Source organism: Astatotilapia calliptera, chromosome 8, assembly GCF_964374335.1.
Source record: "Astatotilapia calliptera chromosome 8, fAstCal68.1, whole genome shotgun sequence".
In the NCBI taxonomy this organism is placed as follows: Eukaryota; Metazoa; Chordata; class Actinopteri; order Cichliformes; family Cichlidae; genus Astatotilapia; species Astatotilapia calliptera.
In genome coordinates, this window is record NC_137429.1 from 9735382 (window position 1) to 9761792 (window position 26411).

Sequence of the window (26411 nt, forward strand, 5' to 3'; positions counted from 1 at the left end):
TCAGGTGTGACTTTATTGCAGGTCTACTCCACATTCACACAGCAATGAAAGAAAAGAGCAAAAAAAAAAAGTAGAGGTAGAAGATGAGATGAGAATATTGCAACAGTCGTTAGAGAATGAAAGATGAGGGAGGGGAAATCGAAGGCGAGGAATGAGTCTGAGTGGCAAATCCTGTCCACAGGATATACGAGACAGGGTGGATTCATATGAATATTGCATGATTTGAAACACAGGAAATTAGCTGAGTGAATAATATGGCAAAAGGTCCATCCCCAAATGGGATCTGGACTCCTTATGATTGGGCCTGATCTACTAGGGGCGATGCAGCCAGCAGCTATACCCAAGTCTTCTCTTCACCTTCCTTCCTTCAGGGTTCCAAATCTGTCTGAAGCTCACAATCAATCCAAACAGTTCACTTTGTCTTGTACACAGATACACACATGATCAATAGGAGGGAAAAACGCATGTGCAAAAAAAAAAAAAGAAGTTTAAATTAAAAAAATATTTAAAAATGGTGATGGCAAAGACAGTGAAGCTGAGGTTCAGTATTTACAATGAACATATGTGGCTGAGACAACTCACTCAGTCATAACAGCACAGACTGGACGCACCTTTACCAGGAGCGCCGTGCAAAATAGAGCTTTTCTTAATAAAATACATTTCCTCTACCAGCAACTTCAGCAAATATATACGGCTCAGACTAGACTTCTACTGGATGCTGTTACAATCTATTCATTATGACAGGAGCGACTTCAGTCACAGTGTGTGTGTGTGTGTGTGTGTGTGTGTGTGTGTGTGTGTGTGTGTGTGTGTGTGTGTGTGTGTGTGTGTATCCCTGTTTAACCACTCGAACAATGGCTTTTGGTTCAAAGTGACTCAGAAACATAACAACAGGCAAAAGAATAAAAAAAATAATAAAGAAAAAAAAACACGAATGAAAAGATGATCAAAACTCAGTTATGAGGACAGGCAGTCTTTATTGGAAACGGGGGGGAGAATACAAAAAACAAAATAACAATAATTATAATAAAACAGAAAGAGACAGACGGAGGGGGTGGGTGGGGCAGAGGCGAGCAGAGATGTCGGGGGCTGATGGTGGGGCAGTCGGGGTGAGGGGAGGTGTGTGTTGGTGTGTGTCTCTGTATGTTGTGTTCTGTCTGGAGATGTGTATGTGTATCCATGTGGCAGAAGTTAGGAGGAATTGAAAGAGCTCTTACACTCTGCCTTTATGGCCCCACAGTTAATGGGGACAAAGGGCCGGCGCGCAGCACGGCGCAGCCTGATGATGTCACGGCACATGTGCCGGGCCAGCTTGGTGAGGCGGGTGGCCTGCAGCAGGAAAGCCTGCTTGGTCTTCATGGAGGATTTGGGGCTGTTGCTGTTTCGCATCGGCACCATGTGGTTGGACTGGCGGGGAGCGTGACCCCTTGAGCGAGACTCCTGAGATCGAGGGAGGGACAGAAAGGAAGGAAAAAACAAACAAACAAAACACAAAAGAAAATTTAATCAGTTTGACATCCGGCAGAAAATGTAAAAGTCAGAGATGGTTCAACAAATCCAATGGTTTTTAAACTCTTGGGCTGGGAATGGGAACTTCAGTTGAATGGTTATATTTTTGCAGGGGGAAAAACTCATCTTCATTTAAATGCAGCCTTAGTGCATATGTGCACATCAAAGAGCTGCACTGAGCATAAAAACTCAAAAATAGACAATTTTGTTCAAAAAACCCCCAAAAGTGTATCATGTTAAAATTTCCAATAAAAAGGGATTAAAAAGGTTGAGTATATATATCATGCTGACCTTTATGTCACCAAAATTTAACTTGGATTTGGTTTTATTAACAAAGGCTATTAGTTTAAAATGTAGAATGGTGGCTTTCTTGGAGAGGGGGGGGGGGGGTCATGCCAGAAAAGGTTTGATAACCACTACACTAGCTTCTGTATTATTGGATTTTATTTTGAAAAACCATTATCAAAAGATTCACATTGGCTGGTTTGAAGGCTTTAACAAAAAATCTGAAAAACAAATTAGATTTTACTGTTATTTATTATTAAAAACATGCATGTTTAACACAAAACTGTTTTGTGGTTCAAACTGTTGTAGAGGGGAGTCTAATTCACTCTGTCGTCACTGTGGAGGCTACTGTTCGTGGTGCTGTTGAACTGTATTGTGTAATACAGTGAGGAGAATCTAATCATTTGCCCGCCCCGTTTATCCCAGCGGATAATTACAGCCTCTAAAACGGCCATAAAGTTGAATCAGCACCCTTCTGAAAACAGTTTAGATAAAAATCAAGCATTACAACCTTCCTGAGGGAAGGATTTATTGCAGGGCCGCTGCATTAGATAACTGGCAATCGAGCTTGTTTTGTGAAACAGAAGCAAAGCCACTGTTTTCAGATGAAGACTGATATTAGTAAAAGCTTCTATTATGGTTTCCATCAGCCACTTTCTTGGACTACTATTATTTTTATGTCTGGATATTTTGATATTTTGTCACTGCATCCATAAAATTTACATCAAGATGGTAAACGGGTTAAACTACTGAGTGCCTGATGGTCCCTTAAAAATATTTTTACCGCAGCACAATCAGCAACCTCTCCGGTGAGTCATCATGCAGCTAAACTCCAACTCCTTCGTCTTAGACTGCAGCTAGTAATGGTAACCCTTGTTCTGCTCTGCACCAACGAGGGGCTTAGCATAGAGCACGGCTGGGTAATTAATCTTCCCAAGAGGCCACGAGAAACTGGGATTGCTATGAAGGGCTGCACCAATAGCTTATAAAGAGATAAAAATGAATACTGAGCAGAATGGAGATCAGCTCATCGCTACAGCCCTCCACAACAGATCAAGATTCGTGTGTTCTCAGTTTCTCCTTGAGAAAACCGATTGCCCACCTCTGATACAGAGGCACATGAACCAGTTCTCCATCTGCTCCAAGCTTCTGGTTATGATAACCTTCAGCTAGCAGAGGATCACCAAAATAACCCACACTTCCATCACCAGCTGTATTCCAGTTGAAGAACATTTTTACCACAGCTTAAGATTATCTTTTTGGGATTGCCTCATCAGTGATGTGAAAGGGCCAGGAGCTAGCTGGTTTCTAGTGTCTGAACTTAAAATAAAGGCAAATTGTGGCCAAAAGAACAGCTTAAAATGTGTCACCAAATTTAAAGTGTCAGGAACGCTGCATCACACAGGAGGTACAGATTTTTACAAGTTTGTTTCAAAGGCTTTGTTTTTGTCTAACTCTAATATGAACATGTTTTAAGGACCTGCAGAAACCCTTCTCTGTACCCTCCACTGAGCTTACATTGCTTGCTGGAGTGGGTGAGGTCCTCTCCTCTGGACCCTCAGCTCTGCTTGGCATCTTCAGACCACCGTACTTCTTCCAGTACATCCAGCAGGAGACGCACAGACGACACTGCATGTTTGGAGGCCCCCATGAATACCACTGGGCTGACTGCATGGCTGTTAATGTATGGAATCCATTAACACTTGTTAGAGAGATGGCAGAAAAGACTGGTCTCAAGACACTAAGAATATTGATCTCCATCTTTTCCTGTGTGATTTTATCAATATTCATACTACACAAGACGTCACTATATGCTTGCTACTGACTTTAAGTGCTTACAAACATGAAACAGTGCACGAGGCAGTTGTACTGCAAAGTGAGCAGATATTAGGCATTTAGATTTATCATTTCCATCAAATAATTTTAGTTGTCAGCTTTTTTAAATATTCTACATTTTACAGTAGATTTTAAGGGGAATGTTAGGATGTGTTCAAGAACTAATAAGCAGAACTCAGGTTATAATTTTTACAATTCTCCCAGTTCTCAGTGCAATTGAGTCCCACCAAGGGACACAAAAATGAATATCATCATAATAAAACGTGACATCAGCAGAAGTCTGCCGCAGACAGATTTTTATGTCCAGCAGAATTATTATTACTGAAAAGTCAAATATCCAGAGAATCTTGCAACTTGTGTTATAGTGGATTGTTAAAATTCAGAAACAGTTATGTTGAAGGCATTTTATGCTACTTAGATTTTTGTTGACAAGGGGCAAAAAATGTGTATCCTCCAACAGGTTGATTTAAGGTGAAACTGGTCACAAAGAGTTAAACACTGCTGCACCAAAAGCCTTGGGGCAATGGGTTTGTTTTGGTTGCTAGCAGACTGCCACAGTTGCCTGCAGTTTGCGCGCAAGATTTAGATTTACCTACAAATATATGCCAGCCCTTCCCTGAGCAGCAGCAAAACTGCATGGCACTACACAACCAGAAGCAGAGTCTGTACACCTTCACTCTGTTTGGGAAATACTTTTTTTTCCCCCTTCTTTGTGATCGGTGGTTGCAGTGGGTCATCAAAAGCTCTCTGGGCCTTTGTTCCAGGTTATTTATCAAAATCATTGCACCCATGCTTAAAAATGGCTCTCCTCGTAAGGGTGAAAGTAAAAGTAATAATAGAAGAGATAAGAAAGAAAGCAAAGTAGTTAAAATTATCTTGGTTTTGTTCTAGGAATGTGTGACTTGGGCTGTAGCTAACCACCCTGCTTGCTAATCCTCTCACAAAGTGAAATCTAATATTTTTAGGCAGCTAGAGGCACTCTGTTAACACTCTGGGTTGCATACTGTGGGACAACGATTTCCCCTTTCAGTCTGTGAAGCTGTTAATAATAAGCAAAGACTGAAAATAAAAGGAAAGCATTTCTTCTTTAAGTAAGAGAAGCGACAGCTGTCTAAGGCTTCATTTGTTTCCATTAGATTTCTAATTGACTTATGTTCACTGCCCTCACCACTTAATTTCACACTTGCCATGGCTAATCACACACTCACTCTCACACGCACACACTAACTCACTGTAGCAGCTTTCGCAGGCTCTGCCCCCCCCTGCTGCGTGGTAGGCCCCGGGGCCCGCTCCATTCACCGTCGCCATCTTGCCATTGGTCATCGAGATCTGGTTGGGGTTGGGTTTGTTACTGTCAGAGGACAGACAAAGTGATTTAGGAAGCAGAATGACAGCAGCTATACTGCATAAAATCATCATCTGTCCACCACAAGCAGAGTAACAGACAAAAGACATCCAATGTCATCTGCAAACACTGAAATATGAAATAAAGAAACTTACTATGTGGGGATATAAACCTGCTTCAGCTTGCTTTCTGCCTCTGCTGCCTTCAGTCTCTTCTGTTCAAAGAGGGAAAAAAATGGATTTCTTCATTAATCCCAAAATAAAAAAAAACTGTTGCCTTTAACAAGCATTGCTTCAAATAAAACTCAGCCCTGCATCCTGAAAGTTGGAGTGTGGAATTACAGTGGTAATAATTAAATCTGTCGATGTAATTCAAAGGAGTTGTTTTCTCCCTCTATGCTTTTTAGGGGCACATAAACACAATTTATATCTGAGCACATGAAATCCTTGGAGAGCAAAGGCTATCCCTTTGTGCATGCTATACATTTGGTTGCTCTTCTCAAACACAAGGACCTTTTTAACCAGATTTTTTGCTTCTTTGGTTGTAAACATGTTCTGCACCACCACGCCTATCTTAAGGGGAACTACCCTGTTTCTACACAGAGGGCAGTTTTATCATAAGACGTAACACTTAGTCTGTGAATAGCTATATAAAGTTTTCGATAGCTCTAGAAAAAGAAAAAGTTTAGTAGGCCGTGCAGCAAGCATTTTTCAAATTTATTAAGCAATGAAGGTCCAAGGAATGGTGCAACTGAATTAGACGTAAAAGTATCCTACAGTTTTTAAGCTGCACTCGTACAGACTGCCACTTCAGAATTAATCACTGCAAATACATTTATATCGGTATAATAAAAACATAACGAGGACCATTTTACTATGTGTGGCAGCTCAGAAAAAAAAAATAAAGTAAAAAGAATAAAAAAAGACATTTCAAAAGTGGTCAGAGCTGTGGGTGAGAACTTTATTTCAATAGAAAGCCTGATTCTAGTCACTTCTACTTATTTTGTATCCCTAGGGATACGGTTATAATTTTAAAAACTGAACAAGCATGAAAACGTCACTTTTTGTGGGGACTAATTTTGAACTGTGTGAAACCTTTTGATTTTACAGAAAGACAGTTGGAATAGTTGTTGTGAACTGCTTTGGTTTTGTTGTGCCTTTCTAATGAATCAATGAGTTTTTGCACATTTTTAAAAGGAAACAAAATCTTGAGCTTAAGCTATTCAGCTCCTTTGAGAAGTCTTTTTTGAAGATGTTGACTGCCTGATACGCTTTTCCTTTTCTTTTCTTTTCTTTTTTAAATTCTTGCAGCTTCAAATAAACATAAAAACTGGAGTATCCTTTTCAGATTAAAGTCCCATGTAGTAGTCAATAAAAAAACAAAAATAAACAAAGCTAGGACAAAGTTGCTTTATTTATTTATGCAGGAGGAGTTTTTGCCCACTAGAAGCGCGATGCAGTTGTTAGGGATGGCATCGTTTAGTTTAATCTTGTGTAAATGTAAGAAAAACACACACTAATTACAAAAAAAGATGCATGTAGCATAGCAGCTACATGGTTTTCTCACCTGTTGCACATATCTGTCTGTAGTCTTCCACATGTAGTAATACTCTATGATACTGGTCAGAGACTTCCACGGCAGCTTCACAAGGAGAACGGTCGAGCACGGGGAGAGAAAGAAAGACAGACACAGAGCAAATTAATGATATTAATATCTCATGTTCTTGCCATCTGGGTGCGAAGCCTTCATGTATATTCATGAGCAAGAGGCATCGTGACCACAGAGGCTCAGAGTTACTGGCTTTGCTTGGTTCTGGGCCTCAGACGGAAACACAGAGAAATTCACACATTTAATAAGTATTCATGAGCACCTGGTGCCACCGCATACACCCATACCCTGGCTTTATTGTACAGTAGAGGTAGATGGTGGGAAGGAGAGTTCAAAAGAACCAAACAGTCATCCCTCACCCCCACAGGCTTGAAAGGCGAGTGCTAAAATTGGTAATTTTGTGCTTCACAGAACAGCAGCTTCAATTTATGCAGATTACAATGGATTTCCATTGTGACAGATTTTCACTGATGAGGGAGGACGACTCTTTGGAAACTTCTCAAAGCCTCAAAGTCGAACCTCTCAACTGTCCATCGGCATGCTGTGAATACATTTCACCACATGAAGACTTTAACTGCACAGTGAGCAGTCTCACAGTAACGGGTAACAACCAATCAAATGCTACATAAAAACAAAATATCTTAAAAGCACCATAAATAATGTAATATTCTTTTGAATAACTTCTACGTCAACAGGATTACCAGGCAGAATGATAACAAAACACTTACAAAGTCTTGTCGGATGTCATTGAAGTCTTTTCCATATTTCTCTAATGCCTCTTCAAACATGGCAGCTTCCGAGGCGCTCCACTCCTCCATCTCATCCCTGCAAAGCACCGGGCCCCCCGCTGGGACCAGTACGCTCAGCGCACTGGACAAATCGTAATTATGGCGGTGCAATGTGTCCATCGCATGGAACTGTAATCAATGCACGCAGAAAAAAAGCTTACAAAACCATCAATTAAATCCCAGCAAGGTGCTGCAGGGTTTGACTGTGTGTGTCCCACTGACCAGTGTGATATCTCGTGAGGCTGCAGCTGCACTCATGTGTAAGCTTGGCTGTCTAACAGAGCTGCTGCAGTCCAGCGCTCGGGCAAAGGTCCCGACCGCCCTGAAAATTACCCACAGTCAGTCAATACATGATACATATATGCACAGCTTACTGCATGGTCTGACATATTAATGTGCAGGGCATGTCTGCAAAGAAAACACTAACAGCCTCACAGCTCAAAATATGCACTGGGTGGTATGGAGCAAAAATATATGGCAAACACAGATGAGTCGTTCATCAGAAACAGTAAACAGTCGTTTGTTAACCAAAAAGCGATTTAAATCTCTGCGTGATTCATTTTTAATTCATTTTCATCCTCCCTTATAAATAAAAACCCATGACAAATTCACATATTGAATGAATAAAAATGAAAATAATGAGCCAAACTTATGAGCCATGGCTCATAACAGTGTGCATTTATATTATCTCACACACTAAATATTTCAGCCAATCCTTCACAGCACCACGGGCTATTAAAGTGCTAAAACTCAGAATTATTACATCTGTGAAACTGCCTATCCAGTGCATGCGATCGAGAAGTTGTTGCTGTAGATGTGAGGGCGACCTACCGTGCCACCACTAAGAATTGGTCTATCTGTTTGTTGGTGAGTGGGCACTCTGGATCCCACAGTTTCTCTTCTAGTTTGGCCTGATCTCTCTCATCTGCCTCACCTGCAAAGCCCAGAGACAACAGCTCACACACACAGTAGGATAACAATGGATTTGCCTTCCACGCTTATTTGCTTATTAGTGATGGTTTTAATTATAAACTAATTACATTTTGTTTATGCTTTAGAAAAAGGGTTAGGAAAGAAATAAAGGTGAAATCTGCGATTCACCTTCTTGTAGCATTTCAGGTACATCTGCCTGAAAACGCGGTCCCACTCTGATCTCTCCTTTGTCAGCCAACAGGGTTTTCTGTGTTGGGTCATAAACCAGCGAATAGAAGAAGGTATCCTAAGGAAAACATCACATCCATTAATGTGGAGCTTCCCAGATTTTGGCAGGGCTGGGATTCCTGTGATCTCCAGGTGTTATAACAGATATAATTATACTTATGTGACAGACAACATGCAAAATATAATAAAGAGTTTTAGTAAAAATCTAATATAATCAGTCAACTGAGAAGAAAATATTACTCAACTGTTTACTGATTATTTGTTTAGGTCATTTTTAAGCCATACATGTTTTGACCGTTTAAATAAACAATAAAAAAACTGTTAAAAAAAGAAAGTAAAAGGAACGTAGCATCAGCCACACGGACCTAGCGACGTCCACCACCCCCAGGCACCCTGTGGTTGCAGGGGGAAAATATTTATTTCCCCAACTGGTTGTTGCTAGGTGAAATTGTTGCAAACAGTGTGACGTTTTTTTTTGGTGCAGCACCGTATAGCTGTGTTACTAATTTCACCTACCAACTGCCGGCAACCTCCAGCAATCACTCAGCCAGAAAGTGGGAGAATACAAACTTCCTAGCAACAAGTTGCCGACAGGTCCAGGCTTGCATTACCTCAGCTTTTTGATAATATTGTCAAGATTCTTCCCACAAATGGCAAACTTTTTTTGTGCATTCCCCAATTTTTATTCATCATTACCAATATAAATGCATCACAAGTCACTAGTTCACCTGGCCGTTCACTCCCCACCAGTCAGGCCTTACTCTAAGACAATAAAAAATTCCCGCTTTCTGTGCTAATCAAGCCTAATTCTTTGCAATGGTATTTCTGTCGTGTAACAGCTAGCTTCTAGGCCTTATCCAGTGAGCTACAGACACTGTGGATTCTTTATGTATTCCACTTTATGTCTACCCCAACAGCACCCTGTATTTTCCTGATGAACGAAATGAATCACTACGTTTTTCTCTATTGGTTAACAATAGGGCTGAACGATATATCGCATTTGCGATAATATCGCGACATGATCAAGTGCAATTTTCTAACCGCAAAGGCTGCGATTATACTCTGGACATGTCCAAATTCATGGGCTGCATCCTCCTGAGGCCGCATTTGTAGACCGATTACGTCACAGCGACGCGCCGAAGGCTGTCCAAATTACTACCATATCCCAGAATTCATAGCGCGGCCCAGCCAAACTCCAGTTTCCAACAATGGCGGCCGCTACTAAGTTTTAAAATTACTCATACTAATCTTTCTGGGTCACAAAATAAACTTTTAAAATATTTTCAGGCGAGAAAGTAGTTGTGTAAACATCAAATATCTGCTCGGTTTATCAAGATATCCCATATTTGCAAAAGTGCTTAGACGTTTTCAGAGGCGTCTGCTACCCACCAGCTCGACAGCTAGCCGGGAGCTCGAGGGTTACTGATGCGGCCAAGAACGGCACAACTCCCGGCACATCATTTTCAGATCACCGCGGAGTTTCGCTGCTCGGGTTAAACGTAATATATAAGTCACTTAGACAACCTAAAAATGTTATTGTTGGGCTTTTTTCAGTTTTTTGTTTGTTCGTGAGTAAATCGGTTTGGCTGAGATTAAAGTTATTAGATTAGATAAAATAAAACTTTATTAATCCCCCGGGTGGGTTCCTCCTTGGTTTTCACACAGCTGACTAAACGTCAAACAGAAAACTTATTAAACAGAAGTATGAGACAGTCGAGAATTTACGCCAGTGTCTGGTTATATTTTAGATAGCAAGAAGCAGACGGCCGAGTTTATTAAACTCCACCGAGACAGCGGTGACGCTAATCAGAACTAGACCGTCCAATTTCACGCCTTTAAATTTTAAAGGCGTGTTTGTGTGTGTGTTTATACAATTGCTATTATGTTTGCACTTTATGTGTAATGTTACTGACTGCAGAGATCAGTAAGATGTGTGTATTTTTTATTTATTAGTTTTATTTATTTAATATTATTTTTTAATTGAATGACTGTCTAGTAGTTCACAGATGTCGAAAAACTGAGTGTGGTAAAGCCACTGATTTTTTTTATGTATATTTCTGCAATCTGCACATTGTACTGACTTTCATTTTAATGTTTACACCAGGGTTCCTTGTCAGCACTTTATGCTCAGATGTTTGTAAGCTAAAAATAAACTATTGTGTATGTTCAAATATACTGTTGTGATTGAAGAAGTTAAATAAAAATGTCAGTCATCAATTCATGCATCACCTCATGTCATCATAACAGAGGTCTGTCTTCCAGGAAAGAACAGTTTAAAATTAATGTAATATAGTATTGGCCATACTATATGATGTATTGCTTGTCTTTGTTTAATAATACAGAAGACAAAGACCTTAAAAAATAATCGCATATCGCATCGCAATCGCAATATTGGGGCAAAAAATCGCAATTAGATTATTTTCCATAATCGTTCAGCCCTAGTTAACAAACCCATTTTATATCAATGTGAACCAGCGCTGCGTCTGCCTCCATGTACCAGAGGAACTTGTGCGCATGATGTCTTGATGCATACTCAATCATCCAGGTAAGTAAATCCCCAAAAGTTGATTCTGTTCATCTGGATGATTCTGTTCATCTGGATGAACAGAATCATCCAGATGAACAGAATCAACTTTTGGGGAGTTGTGCACATGATGTTACAAATGAAGAAGAGTGGGCCAAGGTGCAGGCACTAATTTGGATCTTCATAGATTTGCTCATGGTAAATGAAGCAACGGTGTACGCAGCTGCATCTAAACCCTTTAAGACACAAATTGATTATTTGTATTGAAACAGATTTCTAATGTGAGAGTCTTTTTTTAGGAGTTTAATAACTGGCAGGGACATATCTGAAAAGCCTGAATACTTCCTGAAGCAACAGAATTTAACAACAACAACAAAAAGAAGAAAAGGAAAGAAAAAGCATGTAAATTATGACCGGACTTTCTATGATGCAGCTTGAGGTAACAAAAACCAGAAAGAGACATCAATTTGTTCCCCCCTCTCAGGCTTACCTCTTTGTCAAGGTATGAAAGAACGGCTTCAGTCTCATTCAATAATGCGACACTGCACTTCCCCCTAATGGAGAGAGAGAGGGGAGGAAGCACACACCATATAAAAACACAAACAAAGGAAGTGCGCACTGTGTGATGGATGGATTCATGGCTGAATGAGTGACTATCCATGGGCACTGCCTTTAGTTGGCGAGCTGTACAGTCCATTTTCTGTATGTATTTGTATGCCTCTGTGCACTGTACCTGATGTGTGTCGCAGGTAGACTCTCATACTGCCGGGAGAGGAAGAGCTCTCTGTGGCGGAGCTGGTGTTTCTGTTTTTCTGTTAGCTCTGTCTCTGTTGGGTTCTCCTTCTCCTCCTCGAGCTCCTCTGCAAAGGAAAAGACAAAACAAATGAATCCATTTCATGAGACACTTTTGTCATCAATATATCCCAGAGACAAAAAACAAAAACAAAAAAAAAAAACAGTGACTGATAAATGTGAAAAAAAAATAAATAAATAAATAACATCAAAACTCACAGATTCTTCAATTTATCCCTCAGACTGTAATTTCACATTTGTTAGCAGTGCTTTCTCAAATGAGGAGGCCCATGCTTTTATGACTCTGGATTTGCTGGTTGGCACATAATACTAGGCAGTATATAAACATATTAAATCACTGGTAAACAGTGCAGGCACTGCATACACTTTGAATAAATATAATTCTATAAGTGGATTTTCAATATACTAGAACTTATATAGTGTCACATTTATATGAGGGAAATGCATGCATTTGTCAGTTTCAGAGAGAAATAGAATTATTTTGTACAGTCAGTGAGGTAAGACAAAGATCTTAATTAATAGGTTTGACATTTACAGGGGAATTACTTCAGCAGCTTTCACACCATATACAGTGAAAGATCCCAAGTGATGCTGAAAGAGGAAGCAGCGAAAAGCAGCCTTCATTTGAAAGTGAAATTTTTCAACTGCCATGAACATTATTTTATTCATCTGCAATGTGCTGGGGAAACAGCAAAAATTGCTTTGCTCAATTGATTAAAACCCAGTCTGCCAATCATGCGTCAATGGCTAAACTCTGAAAACATGACAGTATTGTTTGCTGAAGACAACATGTGGGTGGAACAGCAGCAGCAGCGAAAAATACACCAACATTAGAGTCTGGAAAATGTTGGCATTTCAGTTAATGTTACATTAAGAAGTGAAACAAATGTAATATCCTGAAAAGAGTTACTGTTAAAAATGTATAAACTGCAACAGATAGCATTTGTTGCAGAAAATACTCTGCACATCATCTGCAAAGGCTCATGTTTTTGTAAAATACTATTATATATAATCCCCCTCTCACCCTGTGGGCAGTCTTTATTTGTTCTTCCAGCTCAGGTCCTCTACCAGGGGCCTGGGAGCTTGAGGGTCCTGTGCAGTATCTTAGCTGTTCCTAGGACTGCGCTCTTCTGAGCAGAGATCTCAGATGTCGTTGCTGGAATTTGCTGGAGCCACTCTCCCAGATTGGGGGGGTCGTCACTGCTCCGAGTGTTACCATGGGGACCAAAGTTGACTTTACTCTCCATCTTGTCTAGCTGCTCTCTCAGCCCTTGGTTTTTCTCCAGCTTTGTGTTTCTCCTTACTGATGTTGCCATCATTTGGTATAGCTACATCCATCACTATGGCCTTTTTCCTCTGCTTGTCCACCACTGGTTAACCATCTGTATCCCACAGGATTTTAGCACGGTCATCTTTGGAGACGTGTCCCATTGCGACCTCAAAGCCATACCTGCGTTCCTGTATACTATGCTAGGCACATTGTTATGGCGTTGCCTGTATGCCCTGCCTGTTAGCATCTTGCACACTGCTGTTATGCGCTGGATTTATTCAGGGCCTTAACCCTTATTGATCTTGTGCTACCATGATTAGTGTCTCTGTACTGTCTTTCATTCCAGCCAATGGTAGGATTTTTTTTTTAATTTAACACAGAAACATCTCATTACTAAAGTTAAGTGATGTCATAAGCTTAGTTAATGTTAAAACAGATGTGCCTGATTGCACCATATCCAGTACAGAAGAGTAGGAATGCAGTCTGCTGAGATTTTAAAGCATCTAAATGCTGTGTGTTTACAGTGGTCCACAGGCTTAATAAAATATAAAGTTTGATACACGCAGACTGTACAGTGCCTGCTGAATTGAGGCAAAAATGTACAGCTGTTATTTCTCTTTCGCTTCTTTCAATGCAACATCCCCCTTGGCTCAGTCTTAACAGCTGGAGGACACTTCATACAAACCATTACTCAACTAGACTAAACACAAAGTTTTTCTTCTATTTTGTTTGAGTTTGTTTTTGTCCTCCCACATGTTCTGCTGTCATGTTGATCAGAAGATCATTTCTACCTGCGCTCCTGACTCCTGGCTGGTTAGTAGACAGTTATACCGGCAGTTACTGAGAAATGGACATCTTAAGTTTATAAGAATCTTAGGTTGGAAGAGCATTCGAGATACTTCTAACCATCTCTTACTGTGTGATCACCGCTCTGGAGACTCAGTTCCTTCCTTTGTTGGTTATCTTTTATCTGGGGCTGCCCAAAATTGCACAGCATACCCGGCTTCACACAAAAAGACAGAGCCACACATCTGTATCTAAAAACTAAAAAGTTTTCAGCTATGACTCTTACATAAACTTTCGTCCTGTAAAAATCAAATTTAGTTGCTGTTCTTTTGTTTTCCCTCTGAAATAATGTCAAACATAAATTAACTGGGTTTTTTTACGCTGCACTAGGCTGCCATAAATTTTATTGTTGTTTCTCGATTTTCTTCTGACCAGCTGGCAGACGAAGGACACCAAACACCTTGCAGAACTGGCACAGCACTTTGATCAATGCTCTGTCTCTGCATACTGCAAGTTTTATCTTTTTGTTCTTGCTTTATGTCTATAAAGTCTACCTCAATCAGGATAACTGGTTTTTACCAGCAGTTCTATGACACATACACAGGGAACAGTATTTTTCCAGTCAGTGCTGAATGACGTGAATGCAGTAAACATGTTGTTCACTGGGTCTCCTGCTGCTCTTCATTGCAATCACCCACATCTAAACTGGAAATCTGCTTTGGTGGAAAGCATGTTTTTTACTTCGAGAAACTAACTATTAATGTGTTTTATTCTGGCCATTAGCCTTCTGGAATCAGGTAGTCTGCTTCCCACACTGAATAGGTGTTGCTGTGATGACACTTTCTTTTCCTTTTCACTTCACACATCCACACTCAAATTCTGTAAAATGCAGTAACAAGCAATTGAGAAATTACTGTGAAATACAAACATGAATCCCCCAAGTTGGAGTACAAATTTAAGTTTCAACGTCTCCATCTCTGGCATTAAAAACCTCTTATTTCTAGTTAAATGTGCAATTTACAAAGTTGCCAAGAGAAATCACTATTGGAAATGTCATTCTGATTGACAGAAAGCTTAATTACATTTTTTTCTGAAAAAAAAAATCCAAAGTGTCATGTCTCAAGTTTAAAGTCTTTAAAAATTTTCGATAATTAAGTCATCCTGATATCATCTGTCTGTTGAAATTTAGCCATCACATTACATCCTCAAAACAAGAAGGTTCTGGTTTCAAATCAAGACTTGGGCCCTTTTCTGTGGTGCTTGCTTGTTCTTTCCCATAGGGGTGGGCGATATAAACGATATACGATAGAAACAATATAAATTTGGCCAACGATAGAGATTTTGACTATACCGCTCTATCGCGATAGCGCATGTTGATGTCATCAAGCTGCGCCTGTTTTGGTCGTCTGGTCATCTGCAAATTATGCCGAGAGTCATAGCAAAGAGATGAAGCACTTTTGAAATATGGGGAAAGCCAAAAACGGTGCTTCCTCCACTTCCGTAACATTGATTCATTAATGTTGAATTCTCTCGCAGCTGTTGTATTCCCATGTTGTTGCAGTATATTAATAACTAACCTCGTATTGTGGATGAATAATCTCAGTTGTTCTCCTGACTGAAGTTTGGCCCGTGTATAGCATCCTGCTATGCGATTGCATTTGTCCCTAAGCACCAGAATCCCTCACGTTAACTTTTATCAAGTGGAAAAAAAGTTGGCGTTCATCCTCCAGCTTCACTGTGCTAATGTTATGCTAACATAGCTGTGTTGCTAGCAATCACGTAGCACAACATTATATACCAGGTAGTCCAACTTCAGTAACCCTGCAAACGCCACTGCTGTTTAGTTTTCTGTCTTCATTTATGTTGGAAGTGGTAGCAGAGCTGTACGTTTTAAATAGTTTCAAAAATCTCTCAGAACATGGTATGCCATGTTTAGGTGGAAACTAGCGAGCTAACTTCCTGTTAATTTCTAACTCCATTAAATTTAATAACTTCTGTTTTCATGGATGCCTGGATGTTAAACTTAATTGTTACACCTGGTAAAGCAGCAACGCTGATGATTTTATTAAAGATGAAAGAATTTAGACCGTTTTAACTCTCAGTGTTCGTTTGACTTTGGGACCTGAGGGGACGGAGTTTTGGACCCAGATTACTCAGGACCCAGAAGCTCCTCACTACGGCAGCCGTAATGCTCTGACAATCCATCAAGCAGTGCGGCTTACCAAAGTTGTACTAAAACATTTTTTAACAGATTTCTGCACGCCAAAATCAGTTCGAGGTCAGTAAGCACAACCAGAATTCATACATAAGGCGCACTCTCGATTTTTGAGAAAATTAAAGGATTTTAAGTGTGCCTTATAGTGTGGAAAATACATTATACAGAAGAAAAGAATATATCGCGATATATATCGTTACCGCACATGCTTCAAATTATATCACAATATGAATTTTAGGCCATATCGCCCAGCCCTACTTTCCCAGTACTCCAGCCTCCTCCCACCATCTAAACCATGCGTGGGCTGCGTTGATTGGTAATACTAAACTGGCCCCAAGTGTGAATGGTTTCCTGTCTCTCTGTGTCAGCCCTGTGACAGACTGATGACCAGTTCAGTCCAGGGTGTACCCTGCCTCTCAGCCTATGACAGCTGGAATCAGCTCCAGCCACTTGTGATCCTAAACTGCATAAGTGAAAGAAAATGGATGGATGGCTTAATCTTCACCACTGGTTACACTTCTGTCACATAATTGACTAGTCTAAAATATCACAACTCTCCTTAAAGGAAAAAATACAATTTAGAATACAATATTTCATAGAGTCCAAGGTGACACTGCTTGATTTGTCCAACCAACAAAGACAAGTCACTCTAAAGTTTAGCAAAACAGAAAGAACCCATCCACCCAGTTTCTTCTGCTTATCTAAATCAGGGTCACAGTTGAGCTGGAGCACATCCCCACTGCCATAAAGCAAAAGGTGAGGTCGCCAGTCACCGGGCCAACACAGAAAAACAGAAACCATTCACACTTTCCCAAAAAGTTTATTCTGTTCATCTGAACATAGCGTTTTCAGTGGGAGAAACATTTCGTCACTCATCCAAGTGACTTCTTCAGTCTCCAACTTTTTGGGTTTTCCTTACCTGGATGATTGAGCATGCATCAAGACATTTACACTTACATTCCGACATAGAAGCAGTTTAGTCTCACCAATTAACCTAACCCCACTAACTGCATGTCTTTGGGCTGTGGAAGGAAGCCGGAGTACCCACATAGAACCACATGGTGAATTAGAGCACAGAACCCTCTAATGTAAATACAACAGTTTAATGTGTATTAATGCAAACACAATCTAAAGAAACTGTACTGTTTTACACAGATGATGCGTCACAACTGCTACTCACTTGCATGTTTATCTGCAAGCTGGATGAGGCTGTGGGAGATGTCTCTCCTTCTGTAGAAACAAACTACCTTGGCCTCCACGTTCCCACTGGCAGTCTAAAAGAGAGGAGAGACATCCAGGTTGACTCAAATAAGTGGCAACACCTACCTGTGCAACCCTGTAATTTCCCAAGAGACCTGGCTCCTTTGTGTACCTATCAAGCTGTGCTCAAACTCAGCCAGTATTAAATGTCGTGACTGATGACTAGATGCGGGGGTAAAAGGTTTGAAAAAGGTTTGAAGAAGAAGAAGAAAAAAAAAGAAACAACTTATACTCCCCACCTACCTGCTTCCAAGTTTGTGTACAAAAGCAAATGTATCTATATAAAAAGGGATCTGGAGTAAATAACAGGAACAACGATGTGCATATCGATGCACTAGCTAAAGCCACAAAAATGTCCATCGTGCTTGATCAAGCACTCCATTTCACCTTTACCAACACGATAAGCTTCATACAGCTTGTATTTGCAACAGCAGAGGTTTATTAAATCGTATCATGCTGCAGGGACTTCCTGTTACTTCATCATTTATGATAATTACGATGTCTCCTGTCTTTAGATTATAACATTGAGCCTCAGTACACTCTTTCAGGATGATAATGTGATCTAGCATTATTCCACCCACACAATCCGATAATGACCTGCATTTATCTGAACATCTCAGTGCAAGCATGACACAGGAAAAGCTTTTACACACCTATTAACAATGCTTGTGAAGGATTTCGAACAAAATAAAACAGGAATTACGGTAAAATGCCGAGAGAAAAAAGAGAGAGCAACAACACTGCTGTTCAAGGTTGGTATCAGCTTATAATTAAAATAAATCTGCATCTTTAGCCCAAAGCTACATGAGCTTGTGAAATGTTGATAATAGTCACCCCGCCTACACACACACAGGTGTGTCAAGTCATACTAATGACAGTTGGTAGATCAGGGAACACCTGTCTTTTCAAGCCATATTACAAACAAGGTCACAAAATCCACACAAACAATGGGAAAGTGATAGGGTGGGGACAGGAGCACAGAGGAATTCAAGGAATTCTCTAACATATTCTCACACTCGTGAAAATGAAAAACGCACACATCAGTACCTTATTGAGTTCTTCTATCCGACGGATCAGGTAAGGGTTACTGGAGGAGTTCTCAAAGAATACATAGTCTGCAACAGGAAACACGCATATCATATATTTAAATATATAGACCACATGAACTTTAAAAAAAAAAAAAAAAAAAAAAGGGGGGGGGGGGGGCAGGGATAGCTCAGTAGGTAGAGTGGTGGCCCCATGATCGGAAGGTCAGGGGTTCGATTCCCCTGAACAGCTACCCTGAGGTACCCCTGAGCAAGGTACCGTCCCTACACACTGCTCCCCGGGCGCCCAGTGGCTGCCCACTGCTTCACTGAGTGAATGGGTTAAATGCAGAGAGGGATTTTCCCCACGGGGACCAATAAAGTACACTTTCTTCTTCTAATACATTGGCGCTACAGTAGGTCAAATCAAAGAATATGCATGTCCTTTAATCAATAAATATGTGCAAAGTTGTGACTTTCAGAAAAGTTAAAAAGGAAAAATCTCTAGTCAACAACCACCAAGTTATGGGTGAATAAAAGTGCAAAATTATCAGTCTTTCAACCTGTTGCCATATGTTACCACACTGTTTCAGTTTGTATGAAAAAATAAATTAAAGACAATAAAAACTTCAATATGCCATTAAAAAAAAAAAAAAAAAGATTGCCCATGCATATAAATAACATCACCAGATGCCAGTATAGCTCTCTGGGTTTGAGTAGATGACCCATATGCCGTAAGCCTAATGCAGAAGCACTGGTTTGAATCCCCATCTTTCTTCCAGCTTATGTGTCTTCTAGACACTGCCAGTTCCCAACAAATGGGACAAATAAAATAAATGTAACAATATCTCTTTTTTTTTTTATTAAACTTTACACAACTTTAGGTTGTGGCAAAGGCAGCATTGACACAAAGTCTGATATATTTCATTCCACATGTTCCAGACTTTTAAACGGTGAAGCGGCATATTTGTCAGAGTTGTGCATGTCATTAAAGTCTATGTATCATCATGCTAATGTGTATGATAACCCTCAGCCTCTGGGATGGGAATGTACTGCACATCAGTGTTGGAATGCTGTAAAAAGTCAAAACCAAAACAAACCTTAAATAAATGAATAAACTACAGATCCCATCTTTTTTTTTGTTTGCAATGTAGCAGCAAAATATTGACTACATTTGTTAAGACTTGTTCCATACAGGGAGAAAAACTGTACCTGAATGTACCTGGAAGTTTGTGTGTCCTATCGACAAGTTCACGGAGTTTACAATGAGCACCTAAAAGCAGCAGAAGTTAGCCTAAAGGTGACGTGAGGGGACAATAAGCTGATGCACCTCGAAAATACCGGTTATAAAGTGCTGCAAGATATGTCATTAGACGCCTATAGTTTGCGTGGCATGTCAAGCATTAATGCAATTAGGCTACGTGGCCGTCTGTGTATGGATTTAAAGCTCAAGTATTCCTGAATAAATGTGTAAAAGCAGACGCAGCGACGCCATGCGCGGAGACAATAATTTGATGTTGAATTCCAGTAGACTGCTAAGGAGCTAGCTAGAAAATCAGCCAGCCTGCATCCCTGTTTGATAATTAATTGCCCTTGTGGTTACTGTAGGTGGTCACTTTGGCAAAACAGTTTGGCACCTGATGTTACCGAGATGGTTAAATACGATCATTAAATGCAGCAAACGAGCGCTGAGACGGCATTAATGGTAATCAGTGAAGCCATCGCTGGTGCTAACGTTAGCTAAATAAGGTCTCGTACTAATGGCTGCATGCCAGGAGTGGCAAATACAAAGGCAGCTTCAGACTGTCCGTGGTAGCATGTTAACAACCTTTGAAACACACGTCTAGTCGTGAGGTCTATCCGTGTAGAAGCCCCCTGTATCCCCTGGTCTAAGAATTCAGAAACCCGGGGAGCAGCAAACAAGTGAAAAATGTTTACATTGCCAGCTAACCATTTAGCAAGCTGGCGGCTAGCTGCTGTGGCCACGACAGACGCGAGGCCTGACCCATTTTGAATCTCAAATATACACCAACTCTCACCTTCCTGCTTCAACTTAACGCGTCCACGTTGCTGTAGCACATCCGCATCTCCACCATTAAATGCAAACAGCTCAAAATAACACAAAATAACGCCCAGAAGGTGCAAAACTGTAACGGTTTCTCTTTGATAAAAAGATCCACATTGACATACATACCTCCGACCCGGTACATGTTGGCCGCCATTTCTGCCCTCCCAGTGTGCAAACCATAAACTAAGAGAAATGGAATAAATTAATAAAAACAATAAAAGTTACTCTCTTTGAAGGGAAAAGGAGCGACAAATTAAGATGGTCGGGACTCCGGATGTGTAACCTATCGGGAGAATTATGGCAATTCAACCCCCCCTCCTCCTTCGAGTCACAGCACCCTTTATGATACAGTTAACTCACGGCAGCCAAAAGAAGTCGGATCAACCCGAAAAACCACTGCTGACGCAGGAGGGGGCCCGCGCACGCGCAGCACAACCACACGCGGCCCACACGCGCAGACACCAGCCCACCTCAGAAAACATAAGAAAGCAGTATGTACATTATTTTTTAGGACATTTTTATATCTGTAAAGCCAGAAGTTTAAACTCGAATCTAATCATTGAAACTGAGTCTCTCTAAAATTCCTAACAAATCAGAAAGGGCTCTAAAACTTAAAAGGAACTGTTTACATGAAGAAGTCTCTGTGTTGTTGTTGTTGTTGTTGTTGTTGTTGTTGTTGTTATCTTTTACGCATCGTTACATGATCCACCTTGACCAGAGTGGACAGAATTAGAAATGAGTATGTAATTTATAATTCTAATAACTTTAGAGAAGCGAGGTTTAGATAGCTTGGAGGGATATACTGTGATATATTAGAAAAAGGATGTTAAAGATTTACCTTCCAGGCAGTAGTAAAAGTAGAAGACTTCGGAGAAGATTTATGGCTGTATTGAAGAAAGATATGCAGATGGTTGATGTAACAGTGACATAGTGAGATGAAGGCAGATGATGCTGTGGCAAAGAAGAAGAAGATTCAATATATGATTATGTTTTGTATACTTGATGTAGACATCCATCCATCCATCCATTCCCTTATCAGGCAGGCAGAGGCAGGGTACACCCTGGACAGGTCGCCAGTTTGTCGCACGGCTAAAACATTGATGTAGATATTATTATTATTATTATTTTATTTTGCTATCAAATGAGCTGGTATAGAATATTTGCATTGCTAAGTTAAAACAATTACTATTTTCTTTATGTTTGTTCAAAACAAATACATAAATAAATAAAGCTGCACATATCTGCATAAATCAAAATAATAGTAAAAAAAACATTATTTGTATAATAATAATACTAGCAATAATAACAATAATAAATTATTCATGTGTGCATATATTTCTCTTGCTATTTTTTTCTATTATACTTACCTCAACATAATGTATCTTTTGTTTCACAAGTCATATATAAGTATCTCTATCTATCTTAATCAAATGATATAAAATGGTCAAAATTTTAATAATGGTGCAAGCATATCAAATACAAGCTTCACATCTATTTTTTTGTCAGTGTAACAGGGAATATTACAGTGAGACATAACTAAGCTTTCTTAAACAAGAATTTTCCTCCCGGTTTTCATCATGTTTGACGATAATTTCTCATCTGCTTCCAGGAGAATCTAAACAGTATTTTATAGGAAGCAGCAGTCTCCACTGTGGACTTAAATCACATATTACGCTCTATACTCCTGTTGCTTATGGATTTTTCTCTGCGTGTGTCCGCGCGCGCGCTTGTGACATCACTGATGGGATTGGCTGGAGCTGACTGGGGGGATGAGTCTCTTCTTCAGGCTACAGAGGGAGACGGAGAATAGAGTCAATGACAGAGGGAAGAGTTAACAGTTAGCAGCCACGGACCTCAGCGCAGGGCCACCTTCACTCAAAGCGAACCACGCCCCGGGGCAGGGGAGACGAGTTCCCCAAGTGCCCAAACTCCTGCGATGGAAGGAAGAATGGACTGTGAAGAGTTCTTTTAGGCTTTCATGATTTAAGTTGTCAAAATGAAGTTCGGGAAGAGCATCTGCGTGCTTAACGTCGGGGGAACCCGGTACGCCTTCACCCGTGAGGTGATCAGGGATTTCCCTCTTCGACGCGTCAGCCGCCTGATTGCCTGCGCAACCGAGAAAGAGGTCCTCGAACTCTGCGATGACTACGATCGGGACCGGAATGAGTTTTTCTTCGACCGCCACGCTCAGGCTTTCGTGTTTATTATGTTGTACGTGCGCTCCGGCAAACTCCGATTTGTTCCCGGAGTGTGTGAGCTGTCTTTCTACACAGAGATGCTCTACTGGGGACTGGAGAGCGCGCACTTGGACTCCTGCTGCCAGAAACGCCTGGACGATAGGATGTCCGACATCGGACTGGACACACTCTCTGAGGGGGACATCGAGGATGAGCCCCAGAGCACAGGGGAGTCAGTGCAAGAGGCTGAGCTCACATGTCGCGCTAGGTGGCTCGAGAAAATGCGCAAGGCTTTTGAGGAGCCCAACTCTTCCCTTGTAGCACAGCTTTTGGCTTCAGTGTCCGTGATCTTTGTTATCGTTTCTATGATCATGCTGTGCGCTAGCACCCTGCCGGATTGGGATACAGCCAAGAGAACTACTGTGGAGGAACACAGGTAGGCGATTGTCAAGGGTCAGTTAACTTGAAGGAATAGAAGCCCCCTCATGAAAATGCTGCCAAATGTTTCGGCGCAATGTGTGCGGATATCCTACAACTGAGACAGTCTTGTGTAAAAGTGAGCTGAACAGATGAAATCGTGTCAAATATTTGATTTTGTCATTACAAGTAGCATAAATAAATAAATATACCTCTTAACATTTGATCATGCATGAGTTCAAGGCAACGGCCAAAGTCATTGCGCACTAATATTAACCACGAGGTGGATGCATTGAGATGTTTTCTACCTCAGCTTTTTGAGTGTTTTCTAGGATGTTTGGTATAATAACATAAAAATAAGAATGACAGCAAAGCAAGATATTTAAAACATCCATGTATTACGTTGCCTGCAGGGGATTTGTTCTTGTGCTTTAGTGAATTGATGCCCCTGAACTCAATATGCCCGCTGACAAGTTTCAGGCAGCACATTACACCTTAGGCTCCTCACATGACAGCCGGACAGGCCCCCGAGGAAGCAAATCAATAGCCAATCCATAGCTTTCCCCTCTTATTTCTCCCACCCTCTTCACAGTTAGTCTGAATATGTTTACTGTCCTGCTTAGTTTACACTGCATTGCGCACATGAAGGGCAAACATCAGGTAATCATAGATTCATAATATTTGAGTGGGCAATGAGATAAAAGTAGAATGTGTACTGAGGGGATTATATAATAGTGCAAGCAAACAAAGAAATTAGGCCACTTACAGGAATCATCATAAGTCAGAGTTTTGTTTCTCTAACTTAAGCATGTAGGCGCGAAAACGTGTATCTCCATGTCTGCGTGATTTTGGCCTGTACTTTCCTGGAAGCCTGAGCTGCCCATTCTCTATATAAGGTTAGGTTATGCTCCCTCAGGCTGGACATAGTTTTGAGTTTTGGATCAGCTACAGTGGTTAAGTAGCCAATACAAGTGGCTTGTATACTTTGAGGGCAAAAGGATTCCAATTTAGTTTCATGTCATTAGATGATGCAGTTCTCTCAGTTGCTACATAATTTGGGTTGGTGCAACTATTCTGATAGTTGCTTTGCAGGTATTTTTGTCATTTCTGGGCTTCACTGCATTTATATCTAATGCAAGAATCATCATTCTCTAATTCATTTTGACTGGCCTTGCTCTGCTTGTCAATGGGGTAATTATGTGACCGTCTTTGACACAGTCTTTCTTTGAAGGGTTTAAACCCTCCCTCTGTGCAGTTTGCCGGAAATTTACTAGCCCATGTATCTGTCCTGCTGTCTTTGTTTACTTGTGCCAGGCCTGAACTGTGACAGCTTTGTTCCTTATTTCCCATCATTTAACTCCCCTTGCTTTGCTTCCTCCTTCCTCACATTTACTGACTGCCAGGCAGTATTTCATATTTCATGCCATCCATATCTCACTGTACCTCCTCTGTCATTTCCTGTTTACAGTGTGTGCAACTAATTTTTCTTCTATCTTCTCTGTAGGATAGTGGAGGCAGTGTGTATTGGCTGGTTCACGGCAGAGTGCATAGTGCGCTTTCTGGTGGCTAAAGACAAGTGGGACTTCCTCCGCAGGCCACTCAACATCATCGACGTGATTGCCATTACCCCTTACTATGTCACTATGGCGATGGCCCGGGCAGGGATGCCGGGTGCTGGGCTCGGGGTTGCTGGAGTCATACTCCGAGTCCTGAGGATGATGAGAGTGTTCTGGCTCATGAAGCTGGCCAGACACTTCCTGGGACTGCAGACTCTAGGGTTGACTCTCAGGCGCTGCTACCGAGAGATGGTCATGTTGATGGTGTTTGTCTGCGTTGCCATGGCTATATACAGTGCCCTGGCCCAGCTACTGGAACACGGCTTGGATCTCGAGACCCAGAACAGTGATTATGCCAGCATCCCTGCTGCTGCCTGGTGGGTTATTATTTCAATGACAACAGTGGGTTACGGGGATGTGTACCCGGTAACAATCGGAGGACGGGTGCTTGGGGGAATGTGTGTAGTGAGCGGCATTGTGCTCCTGGCGCTGCCCATCACATTCATCTACCACAGTTTTGTTCAGTGCTACCATGAACTCAAACTGCGCTCTGCCAGATATGCACGCAACCTGTCGGCAGAAATGCTGCGATGAACATGTCCTATCCTGCCTACCATCCTGCCGACAAAAAAAAGAAACTCTAATGACCAGAAGACCATCAAATGTTCGATGTGCCCTTTTTTCCTTCCAGATTTTATTTTGTCCAGTCTACATCCAGGTACAATAAATTTCCTAGAAAAACCCTTTAAACATTCATATATCAAACAGAAAAAAGAAGACTAAGAAAACATAACATTTAACAATTGTGAAATTCTGCAATATCTTCATGTGTTTCAGTTTATTTTGTTTTTGAAGTTATTTTTTATTTCCCCTAAGCATCGGAAAACAAATTGTCATTATAAAAACAACTATCTGTGAACATTTAGTCAGTGCAAAATATATAAATGTCAGTGAAGGACATTGGTAAATGGCATCTTGTTTACCAGTAGAACAACATCAGTCAACAAGGCTGATACAGACAGCAAGGCAGATATGTTGGAGTATACCTACCAAAAAAAAAAAGGACAGAAAATAACATAAACCAGACATACAAAGATGGACTATACAAATATATTAACTTAATAGTAAAACAATAAATTAATGTTTGCTTATGTTTTCAATAATTTATTCTACTCTGAGTTGACAAAACAAGATATTTTCAAGTCAGTGAAAAAATAACACAGAGCTCATATTTAAAGGTACTAAGCTTATTTTAGTCAAACACAAAATGAAACATAAATGCTGTTGTTTTAATTCCTTAACACTATTAGAATAGCTTTGCATGAATTATTGTTCAATAGGGCCTTGTGCAACCCCTCAGTTCACCCACTGTCTGAAATAAGCTGTTATAGCTTTCTCCCTTTAAAGGCACCCTCCCTTTAATCCAACTTTCTTCTGATTCGCTGTCCCTTGCAGACAGAAGCTCTGAAAGGCTGATGGCTGGGGCTTTTGCACTCATAGACAAAGCTGTGTGCTTGAGATGATCATGTTAAGTATATCTGCTGTTTTTGGTATCTCACAGATTTAAGTGTGAGCATCAGAGCAGACTAAAGGCTACTTGTACATATACACATACATATCACTATTTTTTAAACTTTGTTTAATATGAGATTTCACCAGTGCAACATTATATATGACAGAACATAAGTAAAAGAATAAAATCTATTTTAAAACAGGTTTAGATCAAAGCTTCTAATACATGATGTAGAAGTTTAAAAAAGTGTGACTA

At 40.6% G+C, this 26411-nt stretch overlaps 2 protein-coding genes across 2 annotated transcripts in view; one reads left to right on the forward strand and one right to left on the reverse strand.

The window, feature by feature from the left end:
• mta3 (metastasis associated 1 family, member 3) overlaps positions 1-20853 on the reverse strand; it is a 29988-nt gene extending 9135 nt beyond the window's left edge. Inside the window, exons 1-14 of the mRNA XM_026178364.2 lie at positions 20620-20853; positions 18448-18515; positions 17321-17414; positions 11790-11916; positions 11547-11610; positions 8473-8590; positions 8203-8305; positions 7594-7693; positions 7312-7500; positions 6542-6616; positions 5131-5189; positions 4863-4981; positions 3313-3470; positions 1218-1440 (exon numbers count right to left, since the gene is read on the reverse strand). Of these exons, the coding sequence (XP_026034149.1) occupies positions 1218-1440; positions 3313-3470; positions 4863-4981; positions 5131-5189; positions 6542-6616; positions 7312-7500; positions 7594-7693; positions 8203-8305; positions 8473-8590; positions 11547-11610; positions 11790-11916; positions 17321-17414; positions 18448-18515; positions 20620-20647 (1525 nt within the window). The 5' untranslated portion in view covers positions 20648-20853. The remainder of the gene's footprint in view (positions 1-1217; positions 1441-3312; positions 3471-4862; positions 4982-5130; positions 5190-6541; positions 6617-7311; positions 7501-7593; positions 7694-8202; positions 8306-8472; positions 8591-11546; positions 11611-11789; positions 11917-17320; positions 17415-18447; positions 18516-20619) is intronic.
• Positions 20854-22307: 1454 nt separating this feature from the next.
• On the forward strand, positions 22308-25727 carry kcng3 (potassium voltage-gated channel, subfamily G, member 3). The gene is made up of 2 exons (XM_026178366.2): positions 22308-23106; positions 24592-25727. Exons 1-2 carry the CDS (start codon positions 22490-22492, stop codon positions 25235-25237), a joined length of 1263 nt encoding a protein of 420 aa, XP_026034151.1. The 5' UTR covers positions 22308-22489; the 3' UTR covers positions 25238-25727.
• The last annotated feature ends 684 nt before the right edge of the window (positions 25728-26411 follow it).